We start from the raw sequence: 12,044 nt of genomic DNA on the forward strand, positions 1-12,044 counted from the left end.
TGTAAATGGGCCTGTTCAGATACAGACCTTTTCGGAAAATTTCCGGTAATTTTCCGGAAAGGTCTGTATGTGTGAAAGGGGCTATAGTAACACGAATATTCATATCAACAAGACAGGACGTGTGCAAAGCAACTGGAATTAAAAGATCTGTTCAGCTTGCTGTGATCATAAATCATCATCAAATGTGATCAAGAATGAGTTTTACATGTTAAAAACGTTTTTTAAAACCGTGCACGTTTCTAATGAATTACAGTGATTTTACTGTCTTCATCACCACAGCCGCATGTCACCACAGTTACAAAAGAAAACGCTTCAGTCCCGGTTTGTGGCAATAAAAAATGTTTTTTTGTACATTAACATAGCAGATATCCATACAGGAGTGAATATTAATGTGTATCCTGTCACAATTGCTTAGTATCTGTGTGTGTGTGTGTACGTGAACTTTGTAACGACATTGTGTGTGACTCATCGTTGCAACTCCACCAAAAAAAAAAAAAAAAAATACATCAAATAATAATCGGGCAATATTTAATCTGTATGTATTTATCTGCTAATTTATAAAAATTACAATATTTTTTGCCTTAATAATAAACAAGACTGGTGAAGTCATTTTTTCTGTGAATGTATACCATGGGTGTGTTAGTTAACCCCTTCAATGTTATAATAAATGTTCATAAATCAAACGGTTATTTTTTAATATGTAGTAAGGGTTCACATAACAAAACAAAACTAATAAATTTCTTTGTGAACTGAACTGATACAAAGACTTTAGAATACTGAAGCTCATTGGTGGAACTCAAGGCTTTCCGCTCATTCTCCTATGGGTATGAATCACACAACACACAGTCTCACACACAAACACACACACATACACAGTAATTTCTGTCATTTGCCACTACGCTGACACATAGACATTTGTAGCTCCGCCCTCTTCTGAAAAGAGCACAATCTCATTTAAATTTAAAGCGACAGTCACCATAATTAGGATCTAAGCCTTAAAAGGTCTGTTTCAGGGAGCTAGAGAACATCATCTGTGTGCTATTTTAAGCTCTATATAAAAACTATACAGGAGGCAAATCATTCTGACTGTATACTTAATATAATTTAAGAATGTATTTTGAAGAAAGCTGAGAACTATTGACTTGTATAGCAAAAACTAAACAAGATATTTTAGAAAAATATTGAACAGTGGTAACCATTGACTTTTATAGTATTTGCTTTTCCTATACTATGCAAATCAATGATTACCCGTTTTCAACATTTTTCTAAATATCTTCTTTAGTTTTTTTTCTATGCAAGAATATCTTCAAGATTACTGATAGTGGAATGGTTGCTAAGCAACAGCTACAGACATCCTATGACAGACGTAAGGCTCAACCAATCAAAATGTGGCGGTATTGTAGCGCCTGTCCCGAAGTGTCTTTAAAAGCTGATCTGAGATCAGTGGTGTTACATGACTCTTCCTTCAGTGCTAACGTAAAAGATCTGTACTTCCGGTAGTCGGTAAGCAGCGCGGTGACTCAGGGAACGTCGTATCACAGGACTTTTCATATTTTGACTGCCATTTCATTTCAGTCTTTTGTATCAGAAGTGTTCGTGTGTCGCCACAATTGTGCACAGGAGGAGGGTCCTGGTCTGCGGTGGGAAGAGCCACAATCTAAAAGAGAAAAGTCACTCAAGGACGAAATAAAACAGGTTCTGCTGCATTGTAGGGCGCTCAGTCTTGACCAGAACCCATTCACCTCTTGCTGGACGTTGTTGTCCTTTTATTTATCAACGTTTCTTGACTTTTTAATTCGTATTCGATCCATAGGCAAGTTCCACACTTCCGGTTGAACGGAGATAAACAACGTTCGGCAAGAAAGAAGAATCTCGGCCTGCTCGTCATCATAATAATGCTGTTGCGTAAAGTTACGAGTCCTGCGATCTGCAGCTCCGTCCTCCGTCTGCAGCCGGCTATTACTGGGTGAGACTCACTGTTTTCATTCAGCTCGAGAAAGCTTATTGTGTTTAACGTTACTAAAAATATTATCACTATCTGTTTTCGTTAAGTGAGGGGGGGGAAATTATCGGATATACACGCCAACTAACTTAAATTTGAGGTTGACTGTCAAATAAAGTAGGTAATTTATAATGTATACAGTTGTCAACATTTGAAGTGGATCAAAACCTTTCATCGAAATTCTTCTAGTCCTATTGAACAACACTCATTTCTGTTTGTCAATTTGAAAATGTTTCGATTCACTTCAAATGTTGACTACTGTTTATATATACTACATAGCCTGTTAAGTAATTGTAAAATATATAAATAATATCAGCTAGCTTCATATAAACAAATGAAAACAAGCTGATTATTGATAAATGTTTATAAAATTATATTGAATCTCATATATAAGGATAGCAAAGCTAAAACATGAAAATACATTTATACATCATGTGATGTATGCTTAAAGGTAATTAAAAATACATTTGTCTGTCATTATGTAATAATTATGATTATGCTTGATCAAATTATCAGGGCACAGCGGCAATCTGGAGCACTTGTGGGAGTTCAGAATGTTCGTCTTTATGCGAGCCAAACTGCAGAGGTGAGACTCTTGGCTTCATGTCATTATTATTATGTATTTATAATTACTTTTTGTAACGTTGTTTTGTAAGTGGTTATATCACTTACATACTTTGTGAACTACTCTGGCCAATCCAATAAGGTCCCATGGAAAAAACAGGTGCTTGTTCTGAGACACCCAATAATATAAATCTGGAGTAAAGTTCACATCCAGTTCACATGACACACAGGCTTGGCAGTCTGTGTTTTACCATGCGGTCTTGTGTGTCACGTAAATATTATGGTTTAACTACAGCAAGTCTACGTGTTAGAAATTATAATTGGAGATGGAAGAGACATATATAGTTATTTAGGATTGATTCAGTATCAGTTTGTTTTGTAAGAAGACATTATTTGTTTTGTTTGTGTGAGTGAGGGCTTATCAGGGAAGGTTATGTGATCCTTGTCATTGCTCTTTGCTCTACTTGGCTGCCATTTTTTTTTTTTTTTGGCTTTTTGTGATGCCATGGAAATTGTCTGTCACTTTGTCACACTGTCCTTGAACCCAGTCAGAATAACTTAAGAAGTCCACACCAAATGTGAAACCTTCCTCGTTCTTTAGATTGCATGTACTTTCAATAAACTAGTGACCTAAGTCAGTGGTCCTCAAAGTTGAGGTAGGGAGACAATGACATGGAGGTCACTTGGTGATTTCCAAAAATCTAATTTATTTTATTAAACTATTATAAAGACCATATTTTATCCATAACCTACTGCAGTAAAAAATAGTAGTTACTAGTTATATTAAAAACATGCAAATAAAAAGCCATCAGCCATTCAATTCGACCCCTGGGATGATATTGTTTTATTAAAGACACAGTACATTGATTTTATAGCACCAGGTTAATCTTTCTGACACCTTTACAGCACTCGCGTACATTTAAAAATAAATACAGGCCACAACTGAACATGAAGGATGATCTCTGAGTAGCGTTCTTCAAAATTAAATGTCAATAGACTTGGGCCTATTGGTATGTGTGTGCCAGTGTGTAAGGTTTATATATTTATAATCGCCTCAGAGGATATTGGGGGTCACGAGTCACTGGCATTGTAATTTTGGGGGTTGCTGGCTAAATAGTTTGGGAACCCCTGATCTATTTCATGTACAATATTAACTTGTGATGTTTGTATAATACTGAAAACATAAGAATGCTGTAGATTTGTTCCACAAACGTGAACAGACTGATAACTTACTCTTGTTATTTTTGCTAAGGCTGTTCTGGACAAGAATGTAGTCAGCAGAGACACCACCGCGACTGCTGAGACGGTTGATAAAGCAGTCGTTAGTGTGGTGAGTAATTATGCAGATGTTCATATTGTGTATAAATTCTTTTATGCATATGTATACTATATGCTTATAAATTCAGACACATTTAATCTGTGTTTAAGAGTCTTATCATATGTTGGAATGCTAAAATTTTATATTTGTTGAGATAATTTTAGTTATAATAAAGGTAATGACAGGCTATTGAAATCTTTCGATAATGGAGAAAGTATACACTTATTTTAATTCACTAGGAATCAAAGTCTTTTGCTGTCAACATGTTCAAGGGACAAATCAGCACTTCACAGGTCTTTCCCTATCCCTCAGGTGAGTTTGTTTTCTTTGTGCCAAAGCATGTTTTAGATGCAATAATGGGCTGTAAGCACAGCTAGTGTTTTTTAGCCAGTGATAAACTTCCGATGAAAGGTTTTTGTGGCTATTTTCAATTTCATAAGGTTCCTTTAACAGCATCAATGTTGTAATGTAATTCACATATAATCCGTTAAATAGACTTAAGCGTCCATTTGGTTGGTAAAGCGTAAAAAGAGATGAAAAACTGTATAAAAGAAGTTGCAGTCATTAGCTGCAGACTAGCTCAGATATTTCATTGAAACTACTGGAGTAAAATTAATTTCCATATTTTAAAGATGTGATGTGTAAAAATATATTTTATTGTACATCTTGTTTGGTCTGATACCCACTTTATATCGTATCACAGCCAGGCAGTGAAGGTTGCGGCGAAAAAAAGAAAAATGTTATTTATTTATTTATTTATTTATTATTTTTTTTACTTTTGTTTGGAATGACAATTCACTGGAAGCCTTGGGATTGTCTCTCTGAAATTAAAAGTTTTTGTGCATATACCCTATTAGACCTGGCCCAACATGAATATTTCGAACAATGAAACAATGTTGATTTTATCGTAAAAGTACCATATTATTTCTTTTAGTTTTTGTTGTGCTGTTTTTATGCATTAAACACACATCCATGTTTTTAATGTAATGTAATTCTGAATGTTTACTCTTAACCCTAATAGTGCTTAATGAAGAGCAGTCACAGTTCCTCAGGGAGCTGGTTGGACCATGCAGTAAGTTTTTTGAGGTAAGTTCATTTCAGTTTTAGAATCACTTCTTTTGTTTTATGGACTGATTTCTTTAATTATTTGAACATATTCGAAACATGTATTGCAAAAATCAACCAGTGGACAATTGTGAGAGAATTAGGAGAAAAATGTAACCATTAAGCAGGTCGCACACCAGAAGCGCCGCTCGGCGCCGCGACACAGCGCGTACATGACAGTTTAAAGTATCACACACCAGACGCGCACATTCGAATGATATTTAACATGAAACTAATCAGATGGCGCTCTGTGGCGCGGCTGAAAAATGAACTGCGTCCTGAGCCATCGCTGGGCGCCGCCGACTTGCGGCGCCGGTGTGTGTATCCTGATAGAAACCTATGTTTAGAATTCTAAAATACATGGCGCTGCGTGGCGCTGCGTGGCGCTGCGCGGCGCGCTGCAGAGCAACGCTTCTGGTGTGCGACCTGCTTTAGAGGGTGTCAACAACAGGACGGGCCAATATTGATTCACTTCTAAGCACATTGTTATTTATGTTGCACATTATACTTTTATATTAATCTATGTTCATTGTAGATACTCAGTTCTAAAGTGCTTACACCATATAATTCATGGTTAACTGAAGATGTTTTAGTAACCATTCTATATACATGCTCTGCCTTTGTTGATAGAAGCACAAACATTTAAGACACACAATTTTGCTGTCCTACAATGTTTATTTAAAACATTACCTTTGCTACTGATTGGCTACATTAAATTGCTCAGCAATGAGGAGCTGATTTACATGCACACAAAATCTCACTTGATTATTAATTCAAATACATGCTGCAAATCAATCAAATAAATGCAGTCTTCCCACACTACTTTGTGTCTCATCTAGGGCAGACAGAATAGCTGTCATTGACCTTTGTGTTAAAATGTTATCAGTACAATTGCAGGTTGTTAGTGTGGCTCAAACTTGATTGCTTCTATGTTGTACACTTACAATGATGTTGTAGTAGTCTTTGAATTGTGGCTGTGTGGCTTTCTAGGAGGTGAATGACCCGATGAAGAATGATGCTCTGGAGAAGGTGGAGGAACACACATTGCAGGGTCTAAAGGAGATGGGAGCCTTTGGTCTTCAGGTGCCTGCAGATCTTGGTGGCGTGGGCCTCACCAACACCCAGGTTAGACCGCAGATTCATCAACACTCTTCTATCATTAGGGCTATAAGACGGATACATGTGGTTTGTTGACAGTATGCAGTAAAAATGCTTGAAACAAAACAAATAAAACATAATATCTACCAAAAAAAGAGTAGTTTAATTTATTTAGTTTGATGTCTGATGTTAGAGAAAACATAAAGGGTCACTGACTAACTGTCATTGTTTTACTGTTTTACTGATCTGTACTGTAAAAAATCATATGGTGCAAAAATTAAGAAAAACAACTCTTATTAGTCTTAGTATATTATGTATATACAATTAACATGAGCGTGATTTATCTTTGTTGGACTCTTACCTTCTTGCAGCACTCTTTATTTATTATGAAATTAAGTAACGTTTTATTTCACATGACTTAGTCCCATTTATTGAAAAATATCCAATGTCACATCAAAGGACCTCAAAACTTAACAATTTTATAATGGTTTAAAACAAAGCTAAATGTGAAAAACTGAGACAAATTCACAGGTCATGGGCTTCACTTTGGATTTTAGTCACATGATCTTGAATGGGGTCAATTCATTAATTCTAAATATTTTAATTTTATTTATACCATCAATTTTCTTTTTCTTCTAAGCACTAACACATGCAGTTCATTTACACCCAAGAATTTTCAAAGTTCTCTTGAACTGTCGAATTAATAGTTATTTTTGTTTTATATTCAATTAATTAAACTGATATAATTTAATTTGATTACACAGACATTTTTTATTTAAAAATAATTTTTGGTGGCAGTAGTTGTCACGACTTTGCTCTCTTCACACTCATAAAAGCACCGGAAATTGCATCCAGTTTGTTTTGACATAATATATGTGTGTGTGCTGTGTATATTTATTATGTGTATATATAAATGCAAACATGCATGCATATATTTAAAAAATGTTCATTCATATTCAGATTTAAAATAAATGTCTATGACAGAAGTTATATTTATTTTTAATTATCCATGTAACAAAAGTGTTTTGTAGTTTTGTTTCTATGTACTGTATGCGTGTGTGTATCACATATACATAATAAATATATATATATATACATATATCATGTCAAAGCAAACTTTTCTTTTGGAAGCAATTATTCACAATTATTCTTTGCTCGGCACCAGTATTCATGTTTTTTTTCAAATAATTTTATAAGAGATATCATTCAATGAACTGTGCTTGAGTACGTCACACCATAGGGCAGTTTTAAGATTTGGCTCCAATTTAATGGTTTAATGGTTTGTATAACAAGAAGTCCATGGAAGACAAAGAAACATTTAACTATTTAATACATTTTAAATAAAAATGAATATAATTATGTTGTCATGTGTGACAGTGAAAATGCAACATTACGTCAACAACCTATAAACTGCTCTATTTACAGTATGCCAGATTGGTGGAGATTGTGGGAATGCATGATCTGGGTGTGGGCATTACGCTCGGAGCCCATCAGTCCATTGGCTTCAAGGGCATCCTGCTTTTTGGTAACCCTCAGCAGAAAGAGAAATACCTTCCAAAGCTGGCTACTGGTGAGTGAACTTGTGATAGTGTAAAAGGGCATGCAACAAATTTAATGGTGATTTAACCAGCTAGTTTTGATTGGTTTATTCTTATTTATCATTTTTTTATGCTGTAATGTACTACTAAAAGTATATGAGTTTATTTTACAGACATTAAAGAAACATTCCAATAAAAAAAATGTTCACATTCCCCATGTTATCATTATCATATGACACTTTAGTGTCAGTTATGTCTCTTTATTCATTAATCATGTCCTATTGAGTTGTGGGATAGTAGAACCTCCATTGAATTCAGACTTAATTTCAGTGGAAGTGGTAGGGTATTTAGCCTGATCTTACGAGAAAACAACTATTTTACATTTTGTCAGTTTAGTAGCTTATTTGTTTAGCCGTACAAAAATGTACAATTTAAAAAAAGGAAGCTAGGCACTCAACCCCACCCCTAAACCTGTCCGTCATTGGGGCACATTCTATTTGTACTAAATGGTACATATGAGATCATACGAATGAATAGGAATTAGCCACTAAATCAAAAAGTTCTGAATTGCAGCAAAACTGTTTTGGGGTATCTGTAAACTTCTTGCATAATGTATTTTAAATATTATAAATGTAGACATACTTCTCAGCTAACATGCTGCTTTTTTAAATGCTGTATGGTAAGAAAGTGTTTAAGATTTATTACTGTTTTCTGACTGATGCACATACAAGATACAAAGTGCATTCAAAATGATGCTGTCATGTGTAAATAAAAATCTGACTGATATAAAAACATTTCAAAATGCAATTTAAAGTTCACCTTCTCATTTTGAATACATTTCTTAAAATACATGACATCACGGCATCGTGAACAAAATATGCTGTGCGGATATGAAAACTAGCTTATGGTGATGTTTACATATATAAATAAGTGGAGAATGTCTCTGCTTTCAAATATTGAAGACTTAAAATAGGCCTTATCTCAAAATTCAAAAAACCTTCCACAAACAATCTTTATATTTGTATGCTTACATGAAGTTCTTACTGCTTATAAAACTGCTATTTTCTGTTTCATAGGAGAGAACATTGCTGCCTTTTGCCTTACTGAACCTGCAAGTGGTTCTGATGCAGCCTCCATTAAAACCACCGCAGTTCGCTCACCCTGCGGCCAGTACTACACCATGAACGGAAGCAAGATCTGGATCAGGTGTGTGATCTTGCCCTTTAAATCAGGGGTGTTAAACTCAGCTCCTGGAGGGCCACAGCCCTACACAGTTTAGTGCCAACCTGCTCCAACACGCTTGCCTGGAGGATTCAAATAAGCCTGAGGGACTTAATTAAGTTTGATCTGTTGTATTTCATTAGGGTTGGAACTAAACTGTGCCGAGCTGCGACCCTCCTGGAATTAAGTTTGATACCTGTGCCACACACACACACACACACACACACACACACACACACACACACACACAAGCCAGAATAAACGTAAATACAATGAAGTGCATAAGGAGGACGCAAAGTTTTATCTGTGTACAGAAAAAAAAAACACTAGTCAGTAGCAGAGTTATAGCCCGCAGAAAACGTACACACAGCTCATTCAACCCTATAGGATTTAGCAGGATTTTGTCCTTGGCAAATTCAGTGCACAATTACTGAACAAAAGCTCCAGTGAGCCACAGCGGGAAAGTGTTTAAAATGTAAACATCTTCTGGAGTGTAAAATGAGACGGAATAAAAAAATACTACCTTAAATACTGGTACAGAAATCAATTTAAGTGACCATTTGAAATTTACTTCAAGTGTGGGTTTGAGTAAAATTTGATGATTTATTAAATAAGTTTAATTAGATTTCTAATGATACAAGATGTTGTATTTTTTGTGATTTTGTTTTTGTGAAAAGTAGGGACATTACATAGGTTACCATTCATTTCATACTGTAACAAACTGTATATTGTATTGCCCTCACCCCACCCTACCCCTAAACCCAACCATCACAGGAGACTGTGTAGCTTTACTCCTTGATTAAACTCATTCTGTAGAATTTATAAGCATTTTGAGAAATGAGGACATCACCAATGTCCTCATATTTCACCTCCTTTTTGTAATACCTGTCATACCCATGTCAATATACAGATTTGTGTCCTGATATGTCACAAAAACACATACGCACACACGTAAATACACAAAAACACAGTATAAAAAAGATGTTATTGTCTTTTGTGGACACTAGGGGGCATTATCTTCAAACATATCATGAAGAAATAGTTCACCCAAAATGGAAAATCCCTCCATCTTTTACTCACCCTCCACTTTTTCAAAAACGATTCGAGTTTCTTTCTACTGTTGAACGCATATGCTGATGAATGACACAAATAGTTTAAACACATGGTAGTTTATTTGTTTTTACTATGTATGTAGATGGTTGCTTTTGTCAGCATTTGTCGGAATATCTTCTTTTGTGTTTAACAGTAGAAAAAATATATATTTAGAACCACATCAGTTTTAGTAAATGATGAGGAAATTTAGCATTTTGGGGTGAACTATCCCTTTAAGTTTATCCATGTCCATTTTAAAAAGGCAAATAATGTCACATTACTAATATTTGCCTTTCCTAGCTGTACAGTCATTCAAAGCAGTGTTTCTGGTCTGTTAAGGGGGTTTTCTTATTGTGGTATGACAAAGCGATTACTGTATCTGAAATATCGGTATCTTCCTTTAGTCTTCTTATTTGAAGTCTAGAAACAGCCAGATGACTTTACAGTGTATTTTAGCTTCTTATAAATGTATGCGAGTAACTAAATATACATATAGTTGTAGTGTTCTTATTAGTGTTTCTTAGTAAGCAAGCATTGTGGTTTTTATTGTTCATACCTATAGTTAAGGGGGTGTCCTAAATCCTGTTACTTCCTATTCCATCGACTGGGCAAAAACTCTTTGTGAAATATGTAAAAATTGAAAGAAAACCAGAATTATATGTATTTTAATTTATAGTGTATATTATATGTACGTTCTCACACTTTATTAATTGATTTAGAAAGATTGATAATTACAATTATCATTACAAATATGAAATATGTATTAAGTTTAAAATAAAAGAACTGAAATTGTACTTGTTTCTCGTCTGTGTGAACAGCCTATCACTTTGCATTCTAATGTGATTAAATTTAAATATGCAAATTCAGAGTAATGAATGCATAAGTGACCAGCTGAATATATACAACAATGCAACTGTTAGCATCTTATTAGCCTTAGTGGAACATGTACTACAAATCTTTAATTTGTGTGTTCACTAGATGCTACATAAGTACTTTTGAATACTGTGTGTTGCTACTTTCATGCTGTGTAATAGCGAAGCTTCCTTTTCAGCTGGTAAATAAACCCATATCTTCTGCTTAATCTGCAAAATCGACAATCAAGCAATCATTTAACCTCTACAGAACACCACATCAAAACAACTAAGACTGCCTTATTAGCTGCAACATGCTGATAACTTCCGTTAAACTGTCTAATGAAAATGCGAGTGATGCTTCTTTAATGTAAAAATCTAATATATATAGTTGAAGTCAGAATTATTAGCCCTTTGATTTTTTTTTTTTCTTTTTTAAATATTTCTAAAATTATTTTTAAAAGAGCAAGGAAATTTTCACAGTATGTCTGATAACATTTTTTCTTCTGGAGAAAGTCTTATTTGTTTTATTTCCGCTAGAATAAAAGCAGTTTTAATTTTTTTAAAAACATTTTAAGATCAAAATTATTAGCCCCTTTAAACTTTTTTCGATAGTCTACAGAACAAACCATCGTTATACAATAACTTGCCTAATTACCCTAACCTGCATAGTTGACCTAATCAACCTTGTTAAGCCTTTAAATGTCACTTTAAGCTGTATAAAAGTGTCTTGAAAAATATCCAGTAAAATATAATTTACTGTCATCGTGCAAAGATAAAATAAATCAGTTATTACAAATGAGTAATTAATTGGGGAACAGAAATTGGTGAAAAAAATAAACAGGTGGGGCTAATAGTTCAGGGAAGATAATAATTCTGACTTCAACTGTATGTCGTCGTTTTACATTTTAACTGGGATTGAGTTACATGTTGATATCAAAGTAATTGTAAAAGGAAATACCGTAAGAAAGCAAGAAATTAAAAATGAGTTAATGCATTTTGTAAGAACAGAAATGCAGTCTTGCGTTAATTTACTTCATAAGTAAATCAACAGCGGTTTAATTCATATTTTTGGTCACATTGTTAAAGGTACAATTCTTGCTATTAACACCATTAACTATTATTTTGCCTCAGTAAATTAACACAAGATGGCACCAATGACGATGGCTCACTACATGTCGTGCTCTGCAGTTGTTTTTACATTTTTGTTAGTTTGTCCCATCTTTAGTTGCTTTTCTACAATTAGTTTAAATATA

At 34.4% G+C, this 12,044-nt stretch overlaps 1 protein-coding gene and 1 long non-coding RNA gene across 6 annotated transcripts in view; one reads left to right on the forward strand and one right to left on the reverse strand.

Moving 5' to 3' along the window:
* Window positions 1–1,487: 1,487 nt before the first annotated feature.
* The window catches only part of acadvl (acyl-CoA dehydrogenase very long chain), a 34,748-nt gene continuing 24,191 nt past the window's right edge, over window positions 1,488–12,044 (forward strand). For 3 of the 5 annotated variants that reach the window (XR_012382507.1, XR_012382509.1, XM_068222373.1), the window contains exons 1-8: window positions 1,488–1,966; window positions 2,519–2,588; window positions 3,819–3,896; window positions 4,124–4,196; window positions 4,906–4,970; window positions 5,979–6,113; window positions 7,512–7,656; window positions 8,701–8,830. Coding sequence is in view for 2 of the 5 variants with exons in the window: in XM_068222373.1 (XP_068078474.1) it covers window positions 1,896–1,966; window positions 2,519–2,588; window positions 3,819–3,896; window positions 4,124–4,196; window positions 4,906–4,970; window positions 5,979–6,113; window positions 7,512–7,656; window positions 8,701–8,830 (767 nt within the window). In the remaining 3 variants the exon portion in view is untranslated. 5 annotated transcript variants of the gene reach the window in all.
* LOC141375342 (uncharacterized) lies at window positions 1,600–6,204 on the reverse strand. The gene is made up of 2 exons (XR_012383237.1): window positions 5,415–6,204; window positions 1,600–4,743 (listed from the first exon to the last, which is right to left on the reverse strand). It is a non-coding gene; the product is annotated as an uncharacterized lncRNA (long non-coding RNA).

This window comes from Danio rerio, chromosome 7 (genome assembly GCF_049306965.1).
Source record: "Danio rerio strain Tuebingen ecotype United States chromosome 7, GRCz12tu, whole genome shotgun sequence".
In the NCBI taxonomy this organism is placed as follows: domain Eukaryota; kingdom Metazoa; phylum Chordata; class Actinopteri; order Cypriniformes; family Danionidae; genus Danio; species Danio rerio.